Here is a 24,963-nt window from a genome sequence, read left to right as displayed (position 1 = left end):
GAGCTGCACACACACCACCTTTCTCCAGGTTTATAGAAGCCTAAGTCAGTCTCAATCATCTCCTTACCATGGAGATGCCACCCAGAGGACTCAAGCTCTCTTTCTGATACAGTCATATTTTCCCTTCGTGCGTAGTGGTTATTTTAGAAAAGACTGATGAGCCCAATGGTTTTAGTAGAATACCTCTGACTAAATACTGATAAGGAAAACCTGGGAAACATGGGGGTGGTTCTAAGGCAGTGCCCCCTTGCAGAACATACCCCCAAAATGCACATTAATTTGAATACAAGTGGGCAAATTACAGATACGTTCTTTTAAAACCTGATCTACCTTACCGAGGTGTCACCCCCATGTTGGCTTTCTTTCTCTTCTTTTTTACATTTCACCTTAAGGTGTTGGTTCACTAGTAATCATAACTCGGGATTTCTTCCTTTCCAACAAAGACAATCTATAAAAAGGAAATGTAATATATGCTTAAATCAAGAACATCCAGGGCGATGTGCAAAATAGATTGGAAGGTGGTTAGGACAACTTCAGGCCGCACTGGAAAGGTACAGAAATCTTCGGTATTCAAGAAAAGAACTTGTTTTGGGAAAGACACACGACGCAAATTTTAGTCACATCCCACCTGTCGTAAGTCTGAAAAAGGTGTCCATCCAAAACATCGGCGAAGGAAAGGGGAACATCCTTTCTACCTCACTTGAAAACTGCTATGAAACAACAGTCCTCCGGGCCAGAGCAGCCTCAGCCAAAAGGAGATGACTGTACAGGCGGCAGGAAGAATCAGATGGAATGAAGAAGGCAGGAGGGGGGGGTGGTGGTGATGTGACAATCATAGGAAAGTCTTACCAGGCAACACCGCCACTAAAGTTCTAGATCGCCTATAAAACAAATGTGTTGGGTGAACGCTTTCTTAATACAAAATGTTGCCACAATTATGACACTGTCCTGGATATCTGGTACCTTTGCCGAATTACAGCTTCTTCCTTTCTACTCTTCTGAAGAAAGAGCATTATGTTGATGGAAAAGGCAGCAATGCTGAAGAGACATACCAAGCAACCCTCATGAAAGGACTTAGTAGAGACGCATGTAAGAAAATCAGATGGGAATTATTTTAATGTCTTGCCTGTCAATTCCTCCCATGGCAGGTAACATAAACGGACTTGATAGGAACAGAACTGAATTTGGAAGCAGAGCCCATAGGACCAAGACAATCATGGCATTTTATGATGATCCACCATTACATAACAGATATAAAGACTGTTTCACCCTGAGCAGCCTGGAGCCATTGCTTTACCCATCGCTCAGCGTACACGTTGTGGAGAACGGCACTGCCAGAAGACTGTAGATGATTGTCCTCGTCAAAGGAAAGTCATTCTGCCAATGTTCAATGACTGCATTTTGGAAGCTTTGGTTCTAAATCCATCCCAAGATCTGCTCCCCCACAGCCTCTAGATTAGATTTCTTAGTGACTCAGTGTTCCTACTGATGTTACCCAAGGTCAGTGAAGGCAGAACCCAGGACCCTCCAATAGATCAGAGCCCTTCTTCCGTATCTTGCTGCTGTCCAGCTTTAGGTGGACAAAGGAGGTAGTTCTTGTTTAGCATATAAAAAAAAATGAATTCTACTGGGTTCTAGCTAGAACTACTCTGTAGAGCTTAGGTCACTCGTTAACATCCATATGACACTCGTACCTGTCACTTGAGCCAACGTCAATGTTTGCTCCTTGGTCACCCAAGTACTTTATATTTAGTCACTGAATATGTTATAATGGCTATTAAAAAAAAAAAAACTCATTTAAGCTGCGACAAATACAAATTCATTGTCTGAACCTGAAAGTAAAATTAGAAGAATTCTTTATAATTTATATTAAGTATCGCATTGTGCTTAAAACAAATCTGACAAAAATGATACTTTACGTTGGGGTCGGCAAACTCATTCCATAAAATGCTGCGTAGTAAATATTTTAGGTTTTGCAGATCACATATGGTCTCTGTCACATATTCTCCCCTTCTGCAAAATGATTTAAAAAGGTAAAAACTGTTCTTAGCTCATGGGATGTCCAAAAAACAAGAAGTGGGCCAAATTTGGCTCATGGGCCACTCGTGGTTTGTGAATCCTTGCTTTAAACAGCTTAGAATATTTTCATTTCCTCCATCCTTCCTGATATTTGCCCCTACACAAACTGATCAATAAGAAGCAGAAATTAAGGCAAAGACTAAGCCAGATAAAATCTTTAATAAAAAGTAAAACTGGATAAAGGGCCCTGAAAAAACAAATTCTTATGTTGTCTTTCGGATAGCCTACCTGGACCCCTACACTGCTGTGGATGACTGTATGAGGACATTAAACCTGATGGTTTGAAACTCACGATGCTCTCTATCAGAAGGCTGTCACTGGGATTCTCAGAAGTTCCTCATACCATGTTGAGCAGCACTTGCTGTGTGCATTTCCAGCAGGAGCAATGCTAGATTACATATTACTGTTAAGGAGACTTTCAGGAAGTACCCCCATGACGTTAAACATTCTGTGGGACCTAAGTTGAGTGGCAGGGGGACAACGGCAGTGATCTTAGCACAACAGGTTTTGAGAAGGAAAAGACGGAATACTGCTTCAGGCACATGCATATCATCTGTAGAGCTCTAGCACTAATGTCACCTCAGGATGGGGCTCCCTCTGCCCTCCTTTTGCAAATCCCAGTCAGTAACAATAACACAGAGATGTTGAAAGCCCACAAAGCAAAACACAAGATAAAAGACTGAGAAATTCTGTCAGGAGTCTATGTGCTCCAACAGAGTAAATAAGAATACTTCCAGGCTAAACACTGAAAAGATTTCAAGCAGTGTTGGAGCATGCCCGCCATGTTTATGTGAGGCCTTCTGCCTGTCAGTCTAGCACATTCTGAAGATTTCAGATTTTCAAGACCAATGGGCCTGCAGTCTTCAAAAATTCAGCAAGTAGCCACAGCAATAAGCCAAGAAAAAGAAATAAAAGGCATGAAATTGGAGAAGTAAAACTACCACTATTTGCAGATGACAGGACACTATATACAGAAACCCTGAAGCCTCCACCAGAAAGATGTTAGAACTAATAAATGAATTCAGTACATGTTGCAGGACATAAAATCAATAAACAGAAATCTGTGGCATTTCTGTACACTAATAATACACCATCAGAAAAATAAATTAAGAAAGCAATCCCATTTACAAACACATCAAAAAGAATAAAATACTGAGGAATAAATTTAAGCACAGAGATGAAAGACCTGTACACTGAAAGCTTTAAGACACTGATGAAAGAAACTGAAGACACAAATAAATGGAGAGATATACCATGCTCATGAACTGGAAGAATCAATATCGTTAAAATGTTTATACTACCCAAAGCAATCTGCAGAGTCAATGCAATCCCTACTAAAGCTCCAATGGCAGTCTTCAGAGAACTGAAAACAAATAATTCTAAAATTTGTCTGGAACCATGAAAAATTCCAAATAGCCAAAGCAATCTTGAGAAAGAAGAGCAAAGCTAGAGGTATCAGGCTTTCTGAACTCAAACTATACTACAGTTTTAGTAATCAAAACAGTAAGGTTTTGGCATAAAAACAGACACAAAGATCAACGACGCAGAACTGAAAGCCCAGAAATAAACCTGCACATATATGAACAATTTATGACAAAGGAGCCAAGAATATACAAGAGAGAAATGAGAGTGTGTTCAATAAATGGTGCTGGGAAAACTGGACAGCCACATGCAAAAGAATGAAACTAGACCACTCACCTTATACTATTCACAAATTTAACTCAAAATGGATTAAAGATTTAAATGAGAAATAAGTGTTGGAGAGCATGTGGAGAAAAAGGACCCCATGTACTGTTGGCAGGGCATGTAAACTGGTATAGCCATTCCGGAAAACAATATGGAGAATCCTCAAAAAATTAAGAATAGATCTACCATAAGATACGGCTATCCCACTTTGGGGTCTTTATTCGAAGAACATGAAAACACTAATTTGCAAAGATATACGCACCCCGATGTTCACTGCAGCATTATTTACAATAGCCAAGATACGGAAACAACCTAAGTCTTCATCAACAGATGAATGGATAAAGAAGGTGTGGTACATATATGCAAAATGGAGTATTACTTAGCCACAAACAAGAATAAAATCTTGCCATTTGCAACAACATGGATGGGCTTTGAGGGTATTATGCTGAGTAATGGAGAAGGACAAATACAATATGACTTCACTAATTTGTGGAATCTGAAAAAAACGGAACAAATGAACAAACAAAACAATACAAAAACAAACTCATAAACACAGAGGACAAAATAATAGTTACCAGAGGGGAAGGGGTGGTGGGGTGGGTGAAATGGGTGAAGGGGGTCAACTGTATGGTGACAAGTGGTGACTAGACTTTTGGTGGTGATCACTTTGTGGTGCATAGTTGTCTAATTATAATGTTGCACAACTGAACCTTATGACATGTTACATACCAACGTTAACTAAAAAAAAAAATTCAGCAAGTACTATTTTTGCCTCTGCTTCAAAGAAATTTTAAATTACCACAGAGCTCCTCATTAAACTTTGTTAACTTACGAAATAGTAAAACTAATTGCTTTCAAGTGAATCCATTGCTAGAAGGTAATAAAAACAAGACATAAACATTTTTTCCACATTTAACATACATTATTCCCATTGGAAGCTTTCTTTATGTCTCTCGTAGGGTTAAACTTTACTACATGAAGTCACTCATGAAGCATTACTCGTAAGCCCTCTGTTGTTCTGACTGATGGGCACACGTCTGTGCAGAAACATTTATCTCACAAGTCCTCATGGAGCCACAGTAGTCGTGGGTGCTCTTGACCTGACAGAGCTAGAAGACTTGTAAGATCTCACAAGAGGGGCGCCTGGGTGTCTCAGTCGGTTAAGCATCTACCTTTGGCTCAGGTCATGATCCCAGGGTCCTGGGATTGAGCCCCACATCAGGCTCCCTGCTCAGCAGGGAAGTCGGCCTCTCCCTCTCCATCTACGTCTTCCCCTGCTTATGCTCTCTCTCAAATAAATTTTAAAAATCTTAAAAAAAAAAAAAAAAGATCTCACAAGACTCAGGTATTAAAGAGCTCTGGGCCACCAGAATCAAGATGTTACTAGACATGGTCTTTATCCTCGTGAGGTTTGGTTCAAGCAGGACTTCTGTACCCTCATTTGAACAGGGTGGGGAATACCATAGGCACTCAAAGAATACCTTGACACTGGAGAGAAAATCCATCCCTTCACCTACCCCGGATCAGATGAAAGTTTTAAGGATATTATGCTAGTGGCTAATGACCTTCAGTAGTCTTTCCGATTCTTCTTCAAGACCACATGGAACCTGCCTATCATGGCACCTTCATCCCTCTTACCACACAACTGCACGTCTACCCAAAACACCTGCCCCATCACTATCCGTGCCAATGGCCTTGATAGGAAAGAACAGGAATCCAGAGGACACAGGAGGGGAATGGTAGATGAGAAGAGGAATAAAAGCTATCAGTCCATAAAAAATGAAGAATCTTTAAAGAGGAATACAAAACCGGACAGAGAGACCTCTCACTTCACAGCGACACTCACTCTGAGCTTCTTAGAACCTATTTAAAGAACCAAAGCAAAAACACCCTACTGACCACTAGAAAGTACACTAGGTGGACTAGAAAGATAACAGTAGTAAATCTAAGAATACTCATCCCTTTCCAGAAAAGATACACAGCGAGCCAGATTTCTAAGAGCTGGCCACTACGAAGTCAGATTAAAATTATTTTTGTGATATCTTCTGGGACAAAAGCATAAAATTACCCCCAAAATAATAATAAGCAGAGATTCAGGATGATTCTCCATAGATGTCTAACATAGCTTTGGTTTTTTTCTCAAACCAGAGAGCTTATGATCACTGAAATGCCCAATCACATGAAATCCTGGGAACCATTTATTTATTTATTTATTTATTTATTTTTAAAGATTTTATTTATTTATTTATTTATTTATTTTTAAAGATTTTATTTATTTATTCGACAGAGATAGAGACAGCCAGCGAGAGAGGGAACACAAGCAGGGGGAGTGGGAGAGGAAGAAGCAGGCTCATAGTGGAGGAGCCTGACGTGGGGCTCGATCCCGTAACGCTGGGATCACGCCCTGAGCTGAAGGCAGACGCTTAACCGCTGTGCCACCCAGGCGCCCCTGGGAACCATTTATTTAAATCAGGAAAGTTAATAAATCTAATTTTTCACTCTGATTGCTGGCAAAAGATCTTTTCTTCCAATCCAACTTGATCTGAATACTTTGTGCCTTACTTTGTGGCTTTCCTATTTACAGACCAGACCGTGATTCCTACACGCAGGTTTCCTAAGAGGTTCTAAAGCCCCGACGCTAGATATCCCAAAGTCTGCAAACATTTATTTTTAAATTGTATCTTCTTCTGTTAGACTATTCGATACAATCTATAAGCTAAAGTGGTACTCTTTACGTAACACAGCTTTTAGAATATTAAATCTACGACAAGCAATAGATATTAGGAGTAGCTACTCAAAAATCTCTTGGTCCCTGAGTCATTGTGGAAAACTAAATGTCAGATATCAATTGCCACTTAACTGTGAGTTGGAAATATGATATCCTGTCACTGTGATACAAAGTACGCTATGCAGAAAAATCAAGCAATGGGCATTTGGTCAGGAAGCCCATGGCGAGAGCATCACTCTTCCAAAGACATGACACTGGACGGTCATGAAAATCAGTGAGGTCACACGAAGTGGGGGAGGGGGCTTGGTTTTTAACAATCTTTAGCTAATTCCCTAAAATGGGGTTGCACCTGTTACAAACGTTTGCCCTTGGACACGAAGATACCTATAGATCGTTTAAAACAAATTACTGCCTTAATGGGGAGGAAAAGAAAAAATTTTTAAATATCCCCGTTAGACACGAGTCGGGAACACCTTTACCCTAAGTATTAAAGTGACAGATACTGTCTGGACTTCATTTTTCACAGCAACTACCATCATCACCGTGATGCAAGACCTGGACAGATTTTTTTTAAAACATTTTACTTATTTATTTGACAGAGAGAGAGACAGCCAGTGAGAGAGGCAACACAAGCAGGGGGAGTGGGAGAGGAAGAAGCAGGCTCCCAGCGGGGCAGGGAGCCCGATACGGGGCTCCATCCCAGGACCCTGGGATCACGCCCTGAGCCAAAGGCAGACGCTTAATGACTGAGCCGCCCAGGCGCCCCTGGACAGATATTTTTTAACTCAGGTGCCATAAATAACCTCCCTTGCTCTTTCCTCACTTTTCTGTACCTAGCAAGTAGTAGATACTAGAAACGCAAGACTTCAGGGTAGCAAAAGGCAGCAAGGAGAAGCATATAAAGCAGAAAAACCTAACAAGGGAGTCAAGTCTCTTCAAAGGGTTCATCATAGCCCCCTGGGTATGTGTACCTAGCTCTTTTCCCCTGGCTTTGGGGAAGACTGCTTTAGAGAAAGGCAAGTGTTCACGACTTCAGAAAACAGGGCGTCCAAAAAACACATGAACAAAAATGCAAAGACAAGCCGCGGAAAGTATTTGCAAATCACGCATTGGAGAAAGACCCGGTAATCAGAATATAGAAAAACCTCTTACAGGATAGTAAGACAAATGACCCAGTGTAAGAACGGGCAAACACTTTAAATGGACATTTTGCTGAAGAAGAGACACAAATGCCTAAGGATCACATGAAAGGTATTTGCCATCACGGGTCACTGGAGAACCGCACATTATAACCACAATAAGTGACCACTGCACACTCACTAGAACGGTAATAAGATGACATCAATAAATATACGTATGTGTATATATGTATGTATGTGTGTATGACTGACAGTGTTGTCAGTGCTATGTAATAAAAGAGGAACCCTCACAGATGCTTGATTTCTGGCGGAAATGTTAAGATGGTACAGGTCACTCCTAGACATCGACGCAAGAAAACGAAATCCTGTGTCTACAGAGACTTCTGTGCCAAAGTTCACAGCAATTCTATTCATGACCGCCCCCCAAATGGGAAACCTTGTAAATGCGAATCGGCTGGTGAATGGGTGAACAAACTCTGGCATATCCTTACAATGGAATACCGTTTGTCAATAAAAAGGAGCAAACTAGGTGGGACAACAAGAATGAACATCAAAATTGATAGCAAGGTAAGAGAAAAAACTACATCATCTGACTCTTTCTTACGATGCTCAGAAAAGCAAATCTCTGGAGACAGACAATATATTGGTGGTCGCCTGGGACTGGAGGCAGCAGGGACTTCATGCAAATGGGAACAAGGGATCTTTAGGGGGTGATGAACCTTTTATGGGGCGCCTGGGTGGTTCAGTCGGTTAAGCTTCTGACTTTGGTTCAGGTCATGATCTCAGGGTCCTGGGATCGAGCCCCACGTCGGGCTCCCTGCTCAGCAGGGACTCTGCTTCTCCCTCTGCATCTGCCCCTCCCCGTGCTCATGCTCTCTCTCAAATAAATAAATAAAATCTTAAATTAAAAAAAAGACACTCAACAGAGGTGATGGTTGTGTAGTTCTCAACATTTACCAGGAAATGATTGAGATATATGCTTAAAATAGGTATAGAAGTTATACCTCAATAAAATCGTTTAAAAAAGGGAAGAATGACAAAAATCCTCTGTTTCTTACAAATTAGCCAAAAATTATGGTGAAACACTGCATGAGGTTTTTTCTTTAATTCTTTTTATTTCTTCACCAAGTGTTTATTAAATAACGACCATGTTCTCAGTGCAGCTTTGACCTCACCAGCATGCTAAGTTCAAGTCTCTGAAGGCTGGGCCTTTTCCAGTTTCCCCAGGAATTTGGCAGCGATCAGACTATTTACTAATCCATGGTCTTTTGAGTCGGGGACAAAACAGGGCTGGACATGGCAGAGCAGCAGGGCTCAAGGATCGCCATTCCCCTCCGTGGCGCCTTGGGAAGCACTGTGAAGACTAGGTACTTATTGTTCTGCCCGGCTGGCAAGCACCAGAGAAACAGTTCATCCAGTCCTTCCCAGGGAGTCCAGCCAAGCAGCCTTCCCCAGCAACAGTAGGTGCTTCATCCCCCCAACAGCAGCTCCGGGATACCGTTCGAAAACCCACTTCATTCCCTAAATGAATAATCATAACATGAGGCAAGCCCATGAATAGGTACTCAGGTTGTAAAAGTTCCCCGTGAAGATAGAAGGCAGATTTTCCAGGCTCTGGAAAGGCTCAAAAGGCGTGCATTCTATTGCATGTAAGGGCACTTGGCTTGTCTCGAATTTCTCGTTATTTTAATGTTATTTTGCGATACAATCACATTAAAAATAAAGGATATAAATTTCAAAAAGAAAAAGGAACATACAAAATCCTGCAGGCAAGTGGGGAAAAGTTGAATTTTCTCCAAGCGAACCTCATGTACGTCTAAGAAATGTAGTAATTTGGTTAAAGACAAAATAGCGTGAATGTCAAGGCATCTACGTTTAGACTGTATGTTTTTTCTTTTTACCTGACACAGTGATTCAGCAGCTCAAGTGGATGAGAAAGCTGCACGGAATCGCATACACACCACCCTAAAGTACTATGATGATTTTCCAAAGTTAGAAGACAATCAGGACCCAAATTCCCTAAAATCTACACCCCGGCATTGATGTCAGGATGGGGAGGACTATAAGGAATTCACTATAAGATCCGTGAGGTTGGATTTCCGAGCTGTTCTTGGCTTCATATTGTTTGTTTGTTTGTTTGGTGTTTTGTTCTTGGGTTTTTTGGCTTTGGGTTTGGTTTTTTGGTTTTGTTCTGTTTTAGCTTGAATATGATCAGTGCTGGTATTTTCCAGCTGCACTCCTCAAACCAGGATCTCAAAGCATCTTGCCAACAAATATTAAATTCTCATTGTTCTCTCAGGAGGTAGACCCCCCCAAAACCCCCCAAAAACAAAAACGGAACACCAAATCATATCTATGGAGGCACGAAGAGAAAAACTGAGCTGGACAAAGTATTGGCTTTTTTCCCCATAAGACTTTAATGACCAATTTATTTGGCAAACACTATACCAAGCCTTGATGCTTTCCATTCACAGATGCATGATGAATGCTTTTAAACCGCTGACTTTTGTAACTTGAAAGGGCCCGTTTTAAAGTTGTGACTCATTTCTGAGTCTGAAAAAGCTGTATCTGTCTGTATGAATCCAACTCTGGAAGTCTAAGTTTACAAAGTATTACATGACCATCAACCACAAATCACAAATCACAAATCCATTGAGGAAATGCTTAGAGTTTACTTAGCCACAGCTGAAATTTTACGCGGTAAGAAATAATCTAATTATCCAGTGCACCAAGATCAACCAAGGTGCCAGCAGGACGCTTCCCCAGCACGGCCCATGGGTATTCTAGGACTACTTTGACAATCGCTGAAGAACCTTGATCCCAAGTCACATGCTTCCGATTTAAGGAAATTAACAGGAAATAAGGCATCTCTGATGGTCAGGGCTCAAAAAAGTGTAGACCTCTCAGGGAATCTCCTAAAAATATAAAATAGAATCACGGAATGCAGATCAAGAAAGCAAGCTAGCGTTCGAAAACGTAGCTCCTCATTTCATGCTCTCCTGCGTGTGATCCTACGTAAATAATTTTTAGAAATAAATAGGACAAGTGAGACTCTCAGATGCCATCTATCTCTTCCTCCTCGAAAAACTGGCTTCAGAGAAAAAACCAAAGCAAACTAAAACTCTTTTGAAATGAGAAACTTGAAAATGAGAATCCAGATCATAAGCATTCCACATAGCTTATCACCTACTGAAACTTGAAATGGTTTTATTCAAAATCAGGGTCTATGAAGAGGAAGTCAGAAATGCCTGAGCTTAGAGTAGCAGATTCGCATGTGGTCACAAAAAAGTAAACACCACACCGCTAATGTCCTAGATGTCAACAATGACCTTGCAGGAAGAAGGGTATATTCCTGTCACCTTAGTAGGTACAAAAAGGACACGGTATTCAGGGCCCATATTCAATGGGAAGCAGAACCCCAAATCATATACCCTCTATGAACTGGTGCTAAAAGTCTGGAAACCTGTGCAGTTACAAAATGGGCCATTCCCATCCTGCAAGGGCTTTCCTTATCAACTCCCTGGTTAACACTGATGTCGGAAGACATCACCAGTCCTCGTGTTAAAAGCAGCTATTTTATGTAAAGTTTCATGCGGGATACGGTTTTATTATGGGACATGACTTGACGGTAATAGTCCACATATACTGGTATATAATAAAGGAAGTTTCAGCCACGTTTCAGAAATCATCTTTGGGCAATTAAAACAAATGCAACGTAGGAAACTATTAGTGACAGGTTTTTAAATGTATTTTTTTAATTAATTAAAAAAAGAGAAGTCTACCTTGATTAACGGAAGACATAAAACATACTTTTAAGACAAAATAACAGATTCTAAACACAACTGGAAACTCCACTGGTCGGTTGTCTTTGATAATTTGAAAAAAATACTTATTTACCTATCTATATATTATTATATTATAATATATATTATTAAATATTATATTATGTAATAAATACGTATTACCTCTCCTTCCCTGTTAGTTTTGAACGGTGAAAAGAATTTATTCTTCATTCACCTAAAATGCAGTTTAGCTCATGAGAAGCTCTACAAACAAGTTCCATTGTTCGCGTCTCCAATTTTCCCACTTGGGAAAAGAGCAAACCATTCTAAAGCCATTGTGAGAACCCCTTCTCTCTTCACTAACGCTTACTAGTTAATGCATACTTAAACACTCCTGGAGATAAAGCAATGAGGTAAAAAAGAGTGAATTTAGGGGCACTGGGGTGGCTGAGTCAGTTAAGTGCCTGACTCCTGGCTTCAGCTCAGGTCATGATCTCAGGGTCATGAGATCAAGCCCCATGGCAGGCTCGATGCTCAGCATGGTGTCTGCTTGAGATTTTTTCCTTCTCCCTCTACTCCTCCCCCCACTCATGCGAGCATGTGGCGCGCTCTCTCTCTCCCTCTCCAATAAATAATAAAATCTTTAAAAAAAAAAAAAAAAGGACAGTGAATTTATTCGGTCACAAATGTCTTAACTAAATGAATCTTTTCCAGCGACAAATAGCACTGAGCATCACTACGTTATTACTGATTGTTCGTGTCTGCTTCTCTCGTGGTAATACTGCCACCAAAGTTCCCAGCTCCCCATCCTTTACCTCTCTGTCCGTCCAATCCAAACTCGGGCCCCTCCCCCACACGATAAAACCTGCAGCAATCAGGAAAAGAATATTGTGCCGAAAGTTAAAATGCCTTTCCATCTCTGAAACTTTAGTTATTGACAAGTGCCAACTCTGGTTCCCAGAAGCTATGGCCAAGTCAACGCTCCTTTTCTCCCTTGGATATACCCAAAGCACACGCCCATATTAAATCTTCTGGGAACCCTTATAGGACAAAAGAAAAAAAAAACACAATACAGAGCAAAATGCTTTCCTTTGTGTAACAGGGCACTGGCCCACAGTATCCGGTCCTACCCCTGGCAAAAGAGTTTCCTCAAAAACAGTGTCTGGTGAAGCACACTTGGGGTCAAACACTCACTTATGCTCTTTAAAAAAACAGTGAAGTCTCAGAAAGTACAGGATAGGATAATTCCCAGTTTCCAGGGCCCCAAGCTATGGGGTTCAGACTTCCTGTACAACATAAATGTTCCTGAAGGTTCTCTTGGTTCATCTGATTCAATGCCTGGACCTGAGTCTGTAAGAACAAGAAGTCACTTGAACAGACCTAGGTCACACTTTCTGGGTTGTTTTAGAAGCAAGTGTTCTTTCCAGGCTTGATATCCACCTCAACCGAAAGCCAAAACAAAACCAGACAGAGAAGGGACACTGGTCTGGGGCAGCCTCCTCCCGACAAACGTAGGCTCCAGACATAATGCCAGCTACTTGCCACTCGGCTTCCTCCTACCTTTCACAAAAGACGGGAGCAGGGAAAAGGAGAGAGAGAGAGGAGGGAGGGAGAGAAATAAAAAGAAAAAAGGAGGTTTTATTCCTTATACATAAATCGGAAGTACACGATCTGTCAGGGAAAGGAATACCGCCAGGAGGAGATGCCTCCTCTAGGATGTCCTCCTCGTTAGTACAGAATATTTTCCAGAAACCTCTAGAGGTGCCGTGCTCAGTGGAAGGACAGGGATAGGTCTGCAAAACAAACTTCTCCAGAGAGACATTTGCTTCTGTTTGTCTCTCAAAAGCTCTCTCTTTTAAAACATTTTTTTAAAGATTGATTTATTGATTTGAGAGACAGAGAGAGAAAGAGCACGTGCACACGTGAGGCAGAGGGAGCGAGAATACCCTCAAGCAGGCTCTGAGCTGGCATGGAGCTCAACGGGGCTCGATGCCAGGACCCTATGATCGTGAATCTAGCCAAAATCGAGAGTCAGGTGCTCAACCAACTGAGCCACCCAGGCGTCCCAAAAGCTTTCTCTTTTCACAAAGATTCCTAGACTTGTTTTACTTAACTAAGAAGAGAATTTCTATTAGGTATGAATCCCCCTTTAATAGGGAGAGAATACTTGGGTCGATCGAAGATGGACCGTGGGGTTCGTTCAAATCCAAATTCCAAACCAAAGAAATAGGAGAGCTGTGTGTTGTATGAAGTACTGCAAATTCACAACAGGAAGAAGGAAGGAAGGAGGGAGGGAGGGAGGAAAGGGAGGGAGAGAGGAAGAAGGAAAAAGGAAAAGGGAGGGGAAAGGAAAAGGAAAGAGGGAGAGGGAGGGGGGAAGAAGGGAAGGAAGGAAGGAAAACATTTAAGGCAATGTAAGATGCCAATGGCATATCAAAATTTGCAAAATAAATAAATAAAGCTAATTTCTTTCTTTCTTTCTTTTTTCTTTTATCTTTGTACCTTACAAGTCACCATCTGGAGATTTTGTGCAGCAAAATGGGAAGTCAAATGAAAAACAAATTGGAAAATCTACTATCACAACACTGGTTAATGATTTTATTTTCTTCCACACATTTGCACAAGTAGGAAATGTAACCTTTGGAAGAGGAAACCTATCAAGCCATTGAGTTTGCGAAGAAGAAATTAAGACGAAAAGAAGTGAGCTGGTTGGCCTGAGGTCACGCAGCCCCGTCAGTTGCAGAAGTGGGATGAAATCCCAGCGTCCCGGTCGAGTCTGGTCTCCCTTTCCCCTTCCCCAACATGCCACAGTTTTTTCCCGTTATGTTAACTGCCGGCGACAGACTCTCAGTCTTCCTATGAAATGGGCAATCTTCAGGTTCTAGTGTCTTTCTATATGAACCCAGGATGGGTCTGTCACCTCATAATCTCAGCCTGTTAAAAAAAACATACATACTTTGGGCTGCTAGGAAGACGTGGCACAGTTTGCCTGAGGCGTTCTGAATTTCCTGAAGATGGATTCAAACAGTTAGGACGGACCTTTTTTTGAAAAGAAAACGTATGGCACGCGCACAGTTTTGAGGCCATTTGTTTCCCGGGCCCTTGGGGAGCAGATGCGCCGAGGACCACTTATACAGATGCACGTACCATTCAACTACCCTTTACCCCCACTGGTTCGGTGTTATGTACAACTTTCAACTAAGAGCAATTTTCGTAAACTAAATGGGTTTACCAGCTAAGATTTTCCATATTTATTCTTCAAGCTTTATAGGTACATCTGTTCCAGAAAATACCAGAAGCCTCTAAATACCGTGACTGCTAGCAAACAAAGCGTTACCATAAGGAGTCTACCTTTCATTAAAAAGAAAACTTCAATCCTTCAAATGCTGGAGTTTCGAAGAGAAGCTCTAAGAAGGATTCAGACACTTGATACTACAAACTAATCACTCCAGAATTTCTTGTCAAATAGATAGACTCAACAAACATGCTGACCTCGGCTCCCTCCCTAAACCCCATGAAAATGACAGTAAATAACTGTAAAAGAAACAAAGCCCAAAAAGCACAAACCCATGAGGACAGCAAGAATGAGTGACAAGACGGTACGAAGGGAGTGGAAAAGCCAACTGACACGTGATCGCTGACTTACCTGACTTGGGAAAGAAGAATTCTTTTTTTTTTTTTAACTGTTTTTTTATTATATTAGTCACCATACAGTACATCCCTGGTTTCTGATGTAAAGTTCGATGATTCATTAGTTGTGTATAATACCCAGTGCACCATGCAATACGTGCCCTCCTTACTACCCATCACTGGTCTATCCCATTCCCCCACCCCCCTCCCCTCTGAAGCCCTCAGTTTGTTTCTCAGAGTCCACAGTCTCTCATGCGAAAGAAGAATTCTAGACCAGGAGTGGTGAAAAATCACGAGGCAACCATACTGGCACTGAGAACCAACCCCCGTCCTGCCCACAGACTCAAGAAATCCTTGGCACCAGTCCCTCTATAAGTGGAGATCGGGACACAGCCTTAAAGGTGCGGACAGGTGCAGATACTGCATAAAAGCAGGTAGATACCTAGATCCCCTCCTCCACCCTTTGTCACTTGTAGTACCTTTTTGCCAACTGGCAGAAGCCTTGAAGTTTGTTCTCTCGAGAGGTAAGACCCAAGGTCAGTGGGCTGATGGCAGGGCATCAAGCACTGTAGGGAGGAGCCTACTCAGGTGACAACTAGGAAGACAAATACAGGCTCAAAGATGAGCAGTTGAGACCTCTTCTCTGCCCTTTCAATTCCCAGTACGCTGTCCCCTAGGCTTGCACCTTCAAGGTAGGACAGGACAAACAACTGCCCATGAGCCTGTCAGATCGCTCAGAGGAAACAGAAAATACGTAAAGATACTAAAGTTGGTGTTCCATAAGGAACAGCAGGGAGGACACTAGAAGAAGGAAGGGAAAAATGAAGGGGGGGGGGGGTAAACAGAGGGGGAGACGAACCATGAGAGACTAGGGACTCCGGGAAACAAACTGAGGGTTTTAGAGGGGAGGAGAGTGTGGGGATGGGCTAGCCCGGTGATGGGTATTAAGGAGGGCACGTATTGCATGGTGCACTGGGTGTTATACGCAACTAAAGAATCATGGAACATTGCATCAAAAACTAAGGATGTACTGTATGGTGACTAACATAACATAATTTAATTAATTAATTAATTAATTAATTAAATAAAATAAAATAAAATAGGTGTTCCACACCCCCCGCATCCCAAAGACCCTGTAGTGAAGCCCACAGTTGACGGCTTCTAGATTTGCACAGAAAGTTCCCCTCACTCAGCTCTTGAGGGTTGCACTGTCAAGTAGGAGCAGACAGTTGAGGTTACCTAGCTACTTAAGGAAAGCCAGAAGCCAAAACCAATAGAAAAACAAATCTTTGGGCAAACAATACATATACAAAGAAAAGAGTTTCAAAAATTATCATTAACATCTCTGAACAAATAAAACAATGCATTTCAAGAACAAAAGTATGATGCTATGTTTTTCAAAGGGGCACTTGGGGATCAAACATAAGACTAGAAATGAATATACATTAAAAAGAAATTATATTCCAATAGAAAGTATGGAAGATAAAATGGAGGTTATCTTCCAGAGACAGAGCCAAAACAGAAATGGGAAAAAAGGAAAAAGAAAACAGGAAAATTAGAGAACTAATAGAGGAGGGCCAATAATCACACAACAAAACACAGGAACAAAAATCAGTAAATAATTCAAGAAAATTCCCAAGAACTGAAGGACATTCATTCCAAGATTGAACAGGCCCATTAAATTCCCGGTACTCTAGATTAAAATAGATTCACACCAAGATGTGTCCTGTTGCAACTGTAGAATGATGCAGGATCAGTGAATCCTGAAAGCTTCCGGGAGAGGGAAAAAAAAAAAAGCATCGAAAACTGAGAACAGTATCAGACGGCTGGATCCTGGATTTTCCAGAGGAAAATAAAGGCTTCGATATTCTGAGCAAAAGTGATTTCCAATCGAGAGTTTTATATCCAGCCCCGTTATCAAAGAACCAGGCAAGAAGAATGGCCATATCTGCGCAAGCTCTCAAAAAATTACTCCCTTACCCATGACCTTTTCTTAAAAGCTACTGGAAGATGAATTCTGCCAAAAGGAAGGATAGTTGGAAGATGAGGGAGAAACGGGGTTCAAGAAAAAGGGTACCCGACATGCGAAGAAGCCAGAGGAAATCCCCAACATGATGGGCAAGCAGGTTAAAGGTAAGAACTGTTTTTCAAGGTGAAATTGATTGATTGCTCAATATACATGAATCTAGCAAAAGAATATTTACATAATACTATGGGACAATTTAGGGAAAATAAAAAGATGTGCAGAAAAAGCAAAATGCTAATAAGATACTACACACTGTTCAGCCACAATGCAGTTTACGTAGTCATAAGCATGTTAGCATGGAATGTAGGTCACTGGCGTTGATGTAACTTATTGGGAAGACGGAAATTACTCTTTTGGGGGGTAGAGTCACGAAAGGGTTATGTATGTGTGAAAGAAAACTAAAACCCCAACTTTCCTAAAAAGCTAGATGAAAAACCTAGTGGTAGCATTATTAAATAAGCGATATCCTTCAGAAACACGAAAAGCAATTTACCAAAAAAACTGACTGAAAGATCTTCAAGTGACTGCTTTTGAAAAATCAAAATGGGGAAGGGGTATTATTGTACGTTTGCTATTATTGCAACAATTCTCATAGAGATATTTTTCTTCGTTAAACTATCTGTGTAGGTATATACCTTTGATTTCCAAAAGCTAAACTAAAAAAAAATCTGGTCACTACAAAGAACACCCTAAGATTTAACAGTTCTATCAACTACGAAATCGTGCCTATCTGTCTGTTGCTAATTTCAATGTGGATTTTCTTAACCAAGATCTCATGAGATTTCACCCCTCATTAAGATAGAGTCCCTCCTATTTCTATAACAAATCTATTTTTTTGGTTTGTTAAATTGCAGGGTTAATATCACTGACACTATTACTAATTAATTCGGACTCGCTGGGCAGTTCCTGAATTCTAAGAATGTGTGTCTAGCTCTAAACCACCAGAGCACCTCAGACAATAGAACAATCCGCACTTCCCCTTCTCACTGTTGAGTTCAACACAAACCAAATATTATACCTATACGCTCCTTCTCAGTAATCACATGAACACCATGTTAAAGAGGCAGTACGCTCGACAGACCATGCTGAGATATTCCCTGAAGTTCAGACAGCCTGAATCACCACGTTTCCACTGGATTTCTGTCTCGACAATAATCCACGCTATAACCACTATGGCGCCAAAATGATTCAGTATTACCATTAAACAGACATTTCGAATAGAAATCTCCTGTAGGGGCGCCTGGGTGGCACAGCGGTTAAGCGTCTGCCTTCGGCTCAGGGCATGATCCCAGCATTGTGGGAAGAAGCCTGCTTCTTCCTCTCCCACTCCCCCTGCTTGCATTCCCTCTCTTACTGGCTGTCTCTATCTCTGTCAAATAAATAAATAAAATCTTTAAAAAAAAAAATCTGTAAAATTTGTAGATCTCCAAATTTTGACGCAGATTATAAAGACAGCTCTCTATAGAAAACTGATCCAATCAGAAAGAAAAACGCATCATCAGGGCGCCTGGGTGGCTCAGGCAGTCGGTTCAGTGTCTGACTCATGATCTCAGGCTTGTGAGATCAGCCCCCAGTAGGGCTGCGTGCTGGGCATGGAGCCTGCTTAAGATTCTCTCTCACCCTCTGCCCCGCCCCACCCCCTGTCATGCTCTCCTCTCTCTCTCTCACTTTAAAAAAAAAAAAAGAAGAAGAAGAAGAAGAAAAGTACATAATCATCAAGGCATTACTGTGAGCAAAAATGTTAAGTAAAGTTTTGTCAGACTCGTTTAAAACACCAGAGACTCCAACATTTTCAAGAGTGAGTCACTGTGTGCCTCTGGGCTAAAATGTGTTCTTCCTCCCACTTCCAAATTACGTTCCCCGGAAAAGAAACACACTTACCTTTCACAGGCTCGGACAGTCCATGCGGCAATTATCCATAATGAGATACTAAACACCAAGAGCACAGTTCCTGGACAGATCGTCATTAGAGTCTTCATAACAAAACGGGTATTGAAGTTTATCTTATTCAGTGCTCCGATGCTTCGAGACGAGGCATCGGTGAAAAGTTTGCTATGTAAGAGCATGACTCTGGCGATCAGATAGAGTCTTAAGAACATCGGTATAGATAAAATAATGTCCACATCGGCGGTGGTTGTGGATGGGGCATAGGAGAAGGCAAGCCGGGCCGTCCATGTGAACGTGTAATTCCCAGGTATGGGATGGATAGCACACACCAGTATTTCCAAGCAGATGAAGAAAATACGCTCATAAGTCATGGCTATTCTCCAGTCATCTGCTCCGTTGTCCACCATGAACAACTGAAAAAATAAAGTAGAAAGTCAGCTTCAGTATGGCATGAATGGTCCACAAGCGTTAGTGCAGAGTCCAAAGATACATAACGCGTGACTTGCAGCGATCGTGGCGAGCTACAGGGTAGAACGCTTAAATGCGAGCCAGGTACGCTATTTTGAGAAATGGGATTGGCACAAAAGGAGAACTTCATTTTGCAAAAATTGAAATTGGAAACTTGCTCCCCGGGCACTGGCATTATGCTGGGGTCGATGCTCTCGGAGGATTGGGTAACTTACATCATGTTAAGAGAAGGGGCTTGGGCCGATCGGTAATGCACCCCCCCGCCTTGATGGGGCCGCCATGGACTTAGCCTTAGGAACAAGCTGTCCTCCTCCTCAAGCGTCTGGATCTAAAACCCTTCCTCGATTCTAACCACGTTCTCAGTGGAATCTATTTACAGTGCCTCTGCGGTCAGTTATAGCCTATAACGTAACTGCACATGAGCGTCCTTACAGGAAATCTCATTGGCTTTGGGGAGAAAATCACAAGGGGCCACAGACAAAGCTGGCAGAAACATTTCTTCCCAGCTTCTCCACCTACGCCTCTACCTTCTCTTTTCTTCCGTTCTTCCTCAGCCTTCCCTTTGACTACGAGCTTGTTTCCAATCTTTCTTTAATAAAGTTTCTTTTTGAAAATTTCTGTCATTCCTCACCCCACAATGAAAAACAAAAAAGAAAAAGGAGATAGATGTGTAGATAGATAGATGGATAAATAGATGGATAGTTAGATGAATAGATTGATAGGTGGATGGATGGATGGATGGATGGATGGATGGATGGATGGATGGATGGATGGGTGGATGGGTGGGTGGGTGGATGGATGGGCGGGCGGGCGGGCAGGCAGACAATAAAAGGGACAGAAAAGAAAGTTTCCTGTCTTCCCTGGCTTCTCAGTAAACAAGTCCACCAGGCTCTGGGAGTCCGTAAACAACCAGAGGCATCTGGAAATGTTCGCTGACATTTCTGACTACACAATGACTTGTGGGGGCTCCTGGCATTTAGAGCCAGGAAGCCAGGGATGCCAACCACGCTGTAGTTCTGGGAGTCTGCCAGGATGCCAGCGGCGCTCCCCCACTAAGAAAGATGACATATTCTGTGCCTCTTGGGAAGTAGCCAACTTAAGCAGAAAGCGTGAGATGAAAGCCACCCAAAACGAGAACAGCGCATTCCCAGGTAGGTGAATCGCAAAGGAGGTGAGCAGAACAGGTCTGCTCCCTGGTTAAAGCCCATGGACTCTGCTCTTCGAGAGGCAGGCAAGCGATCTTCCCATCTTGGCTACAAATGGCCATTCCAGGTTAATTATTCGGCAAGGTGTAGCTATTTCCCAGGCTACTATCTCAATTCTGCCATCGGCGGTACTTTGCAAGGACAGGAGTTAGACAGCAAAATTTACCACTTCTTTCTGGTACCTCGAGGAGCTGGAGAACCAGCGCATTCTCCCGTAAACATACCAAATTTTAACAGATGATGTTCAGTTTGGCAACGGAACAGCTCGAGGTATGCCTCTGTCATAAGTCTTCATCTGGGGACCCTAACGTGTTGGACAAATGCTAATAGACAAGAAAGATGTTTTTCCAGTTTCCGGTAAAGAAACTGATCACGAATACAGAGCAGAAATATTCGTGTTCAATCTCGCCACTTCCAATACCTCGTGGGCATCAAGGATTTCTATAATATATACAGGAAGACTGTACTGATACAATGTTAGGAGCCGGCTCGACTTTGTATCAGCCGGTGTTTACTGGCTACTGTATAACTCTAAAGGAATGTGATTCCGAAATCTCTTCAGATGTTTACATCCAAAAGAATGCACCCTCAAACTAGTTACTCGGAGAGGCTATATACATTCCAAAGATGCTGTCACTGCTCTCTTTAGAAACTGCTGTCAGGGCCTGGCACAAGCCACATAAGAAAAACAGCTCTGTTATTGAAATCCACATTTCCATTTCTACTGAAAATGGTATTACCCAGCTTGATTGTCTACTTTCTTCACCAAACTTGGCTCTGGATGACTTGGCAAAAACTCAAATCCACCCCCAAAACCCCACCCCAAGACTCCAGAGAGCCATAAGCTGAGCCACAGAATCTGAGTGTAATTCCAAGACTTTCCACACACCGTTCTGGGCAACAGCGGCATAAACGCAGCAGAAGTACCTTCCCAAGGTAACTGGGGAAGAAATGGCAGGTTAGATGGAGAATTCGGAGACTGCTCCCTAAGAGTCCTATCTTTCCAGGACCGGCCCTCCTTCCGTCACTCACAGTACACCTGATCCTCTGAACACCCCCCCCGGCCCCGGCCCCGCACTGCTTCTAAGCATTCACACCCATCACTTAGACCTGTGACCTCACCCACATTCTAAGCAGCCCCCGCCCCTTTCACCTGCAGGTGGGCCTGCTCAGGTAACCTCCTAGCCGGGATCCGGTGTCCAGGCTGCTGCAGGTGGATGGGGGGCCCCGGTGCCTTGGTGCTCAGCAGAAACCCCCGCATCACACAGGACCATTCTGCCTTCCTCCCTACCGCCTGCTCTGAGCCGGCCTCTTTCCCCTCGCCACCTTTTGGCATCTCCCTCTCTCAACATGCTGTCCCCCCAAGATCAGAAATGCTGTCTGTTTTATACTTCAGCCCCAAACTTACTGCATCTCACCTCTTCTGCTTATTTTTCCTTTCTTTTGTCCAACCTGTCTAAAGCAACGCTATACCTCAAACCAGTTCTTCTGCACTGAGAACCTTTTTTCTGTGCTTCCTCTCTCCGCAGAGTACAAAGCAAGTGCAAATCTCAACTGTTCACTATAAACAAAGGAAAGCAAACAAATGAGAACCCCCCACCCCTTGCTGGCTCTGCCCTGCTGGGGAGACTCATTTTCTGGGTTCGCTTCATTCCCCCACAACACGCCGCCCACGTGGCTTTTGCCCCCAGCAGCCCACCACCTCTGCTCTTGTAAGGTCACTAAAGACCTTATTTATGAACCGCAGCCCTTCCACCTGGCTTTTGACCTGATCTATCGGACACTAATCACTCCATCCCTCCTAAAAAAGATCTCTTCTCTTGGCTTCTGTGACATATGGCGCTTTTTATTTTTTTCATCTGCTGCCACTTCGAAGGATCCAACTCTTCCCTTAAAAATCCACCTCCCTCCTCCCCAGCTAAGTGCCGCGGCTCTCCTGAGGCCCATCTCTGACTCTTCTCTGTCTCTGCACTTTCTTGGGAGACCTCCTGCTTGCCTTCCATCTCCACTACCAGAGCCTTCTACGGGAAGCTACCCTCCACCCTTTCATGACCTTTGTAAAATGTGCATTTTATCAGGCCGTGGCTGTCAGGATGAAAACCGTTCAAAGGCCCCCGTTCTGCCATCTGGTTTTGCCTGTCTCTTCAACCTCAGCACCTGTTCCTTCTGGTGGCAGGGATTCCAGAACATGCTACCACAATGGCACTGCCGTGTGTTTGTGGACTCTGTCCCCTGGCCTGGGAAGTCTCCCCACCCCCACCCCCCAGCAAATTCTTATTCAAGACCCAAGTCCATAGTCACCTCTTTTCAGGACACTGTCCATACTCGAGCCAAATCTACAAACCCCTCTCCTTTGTTTCATGAATCCCGTATGTGCCTCTTAATGATGTTTACGGATACCGCAGAGGACGGTAAGGATTTCTCTGGGAGATTATCACCAACCCCCCCGGCCCCCGCTGCCGACTCGTCAGTGAGGCTCCTTGAGGACAGGGACCACACTTGTTAAATGAACTGCCTTGTTACTTCTCATTTAATCCTGACTATCCTAATCCCTGCATAGGCCCTAAGGTTAAGGAAATAAGCTCACGGAAGAGGGGACTACTAAAGCATAATATGAACGAGATACATCTACGTCACTTCTCAAATATGTGCAGAACACGTCCTACTAAATGCTAAGTCATTACAGCAACATCATGGTGCAATTCCACAGGAAGTCCAGAGAACATTCTTCTTCACTAACTTCCCCAGAAAAATCTGCTATCACAAAGTTTTTACCGCAAGGGGCTTCATCGACACCTAAAATGAGTTTATTTGGGGTTCATTTTATCACGGTACATATTTCGACGCCCGACGTGCAGTGGTTTAATAAAGTAATTCCATCTGCGGACGCTGCTCTGAAGGAAACACACGAGAGATGAAGGAGGGAAGAAGACACCGGAGGTGAGCGCAGATGTGGGCATCAGGGAAGACATGTGGAGAAGAAGTACTATCTCAGGAGAGACCTGGATAAGGGGGAGAGCCAGTCATGGACACAGCCAGGAGAAGAACCTTCTAGGCAGGGCAAATAGCACGTGGAAAGACCGTGGGCTTTCCACAGCTTGGGGTGCTTAAGGACATAAAAGGACACAGCGGTGTTTGGCGCTAAATGATCACTGGGCAGAGTGGAGGGAGAGGAACTTGAAGAGACGTATCGGGATCAGACGTGCAGGACGTTGTTGGCCACGGAATCAAAACTGGATTTCTTTCCAGGTGCCACAGGAAGCCACGGAAGGGTATTAGGCAGAAGGGTGGCAGGATCCAGTTTAGAGCTTTAAGGGCTCATCCTTACTGTAAGGGAAACCAGAGGACACAGGGAGGATACAAGGGAGGAAGTTCGACTGCCTCTGATTGGTCGCACTTAGTATCCCCATGACCTGGACCAGGGGGGTGGGGGTTGCCATGGAAATGGAGACAGTGGGCGTGCTAGAGACATAGTTTGCAGATCTTGCTAGAACTTGCTGATGGGCTGGATGTGGGAGTGATAAAAGAAAGAAAAGAATCATAGGTGGCTGAGTTTCTACTCTGAAAAACACAGTGGATGGTCGTGCCATTTCCTGAGGACAGTGGGCTGGTGGGGGGAGGCGCGGAGGACAGAAAAGATTCTGGGCTGTGGCCACCGTCATCGGAGCACAGACGCCAAACAGGCAGCAGGATATGCAAGTCGCTGAGAGGAGAAGTCTGGACTATGGGCATGAACGTGGAAGGTAGCACGATTCGGGCACTGTTCTCAGATGAGGTGGAGAGAAAAGGACAGGACACAAGTCCTAAAGAACCCCAAATGCAGAGGGCAGCTGGAAGGTCAAGCCAGTCTGTGAAGTACGAAGACAGGAAAGTGTGCTAGGGGTCAAGGGCGAGGGCTGCCAATCGAATCTGCAAAATAATATTTCTCTATAGAAAATGAAACCATTCTAAACATCACAGTTGGTCAACAACCGATTCCCTGTCGAGTATTAAATCCACCTGCAAAAATATTCCCATTATATTCCATATGATCAATAGATATGATCAGTTTTTTTTTTTTTTCACAATTTTATTTATTTGAGAGAGAGAGAGAGAGAGCATGAGCAGGGGGACGGGCAGAGGGAGAGGAAGAAGCAGACTCCCCACTGAGCAGGGAGCCCGACGCGGGACTTGATCCCAGGACCCTGGGATCATGACTTATATAATCAGTTTTAAGCTCACTTGTGGGGAAGTTAGAGTAATCACAAGGACAGACACTAAAACATCTTAATATTCATTTTTCAGGTGGATGTTAATAAGAAAGGTTTCAGAGAGCAAGCATAACAGTCCAGTG

The 24,963-nt window shown here is 43.1% G+C and overlaps 1 protein-coding gene across 3 annotated transcripts in view; it reads right to left on the bottom strand.

The window, feature by feature from the left end:
* The window catches only part of KCNN2 (potassium calcium-activated channel subfamily N member 2), a 142,375-nt gene that overhangs the window by 80,468 nt on the left and 36,944 nt on the right, over nucleotides 1-24,963 (bottom strand). For all 3 annotated transcript variants that reach the window (XM_026507777.4, XM_048220905.2, XM_044387335.3), the window contains one exon: nucleotides 18,952-19,370. In XM_026507777.4, the coding sequence (XP_026363562.2) occupies nucleotides 18,952-19,370 (419 nt within the window). The remainder of the gene's footprint in view (nucleotides 1-18,951; nucleotides 19,371-24,963) is intronic.

The sequence above is a fragment of the Ursus arctos genome, unplaced genomic scaffold (assembly GCF_023065955.2).
Source record: "Ursus arctos isolate Adak ecotype North America unplaced genomic scaffold, UrsArc2.0 scaffold_5, whole genome shotgun sequence".
NCBI classification, from domain to species: Eukaryota; Metazoa; Chordata; class Mammalia; order Carnivora; family Ursidae; genus Ursus; species Ursus arctos.
This window is presented reverse-complemented; position numbering and strand designations above follow the sequence as displayed.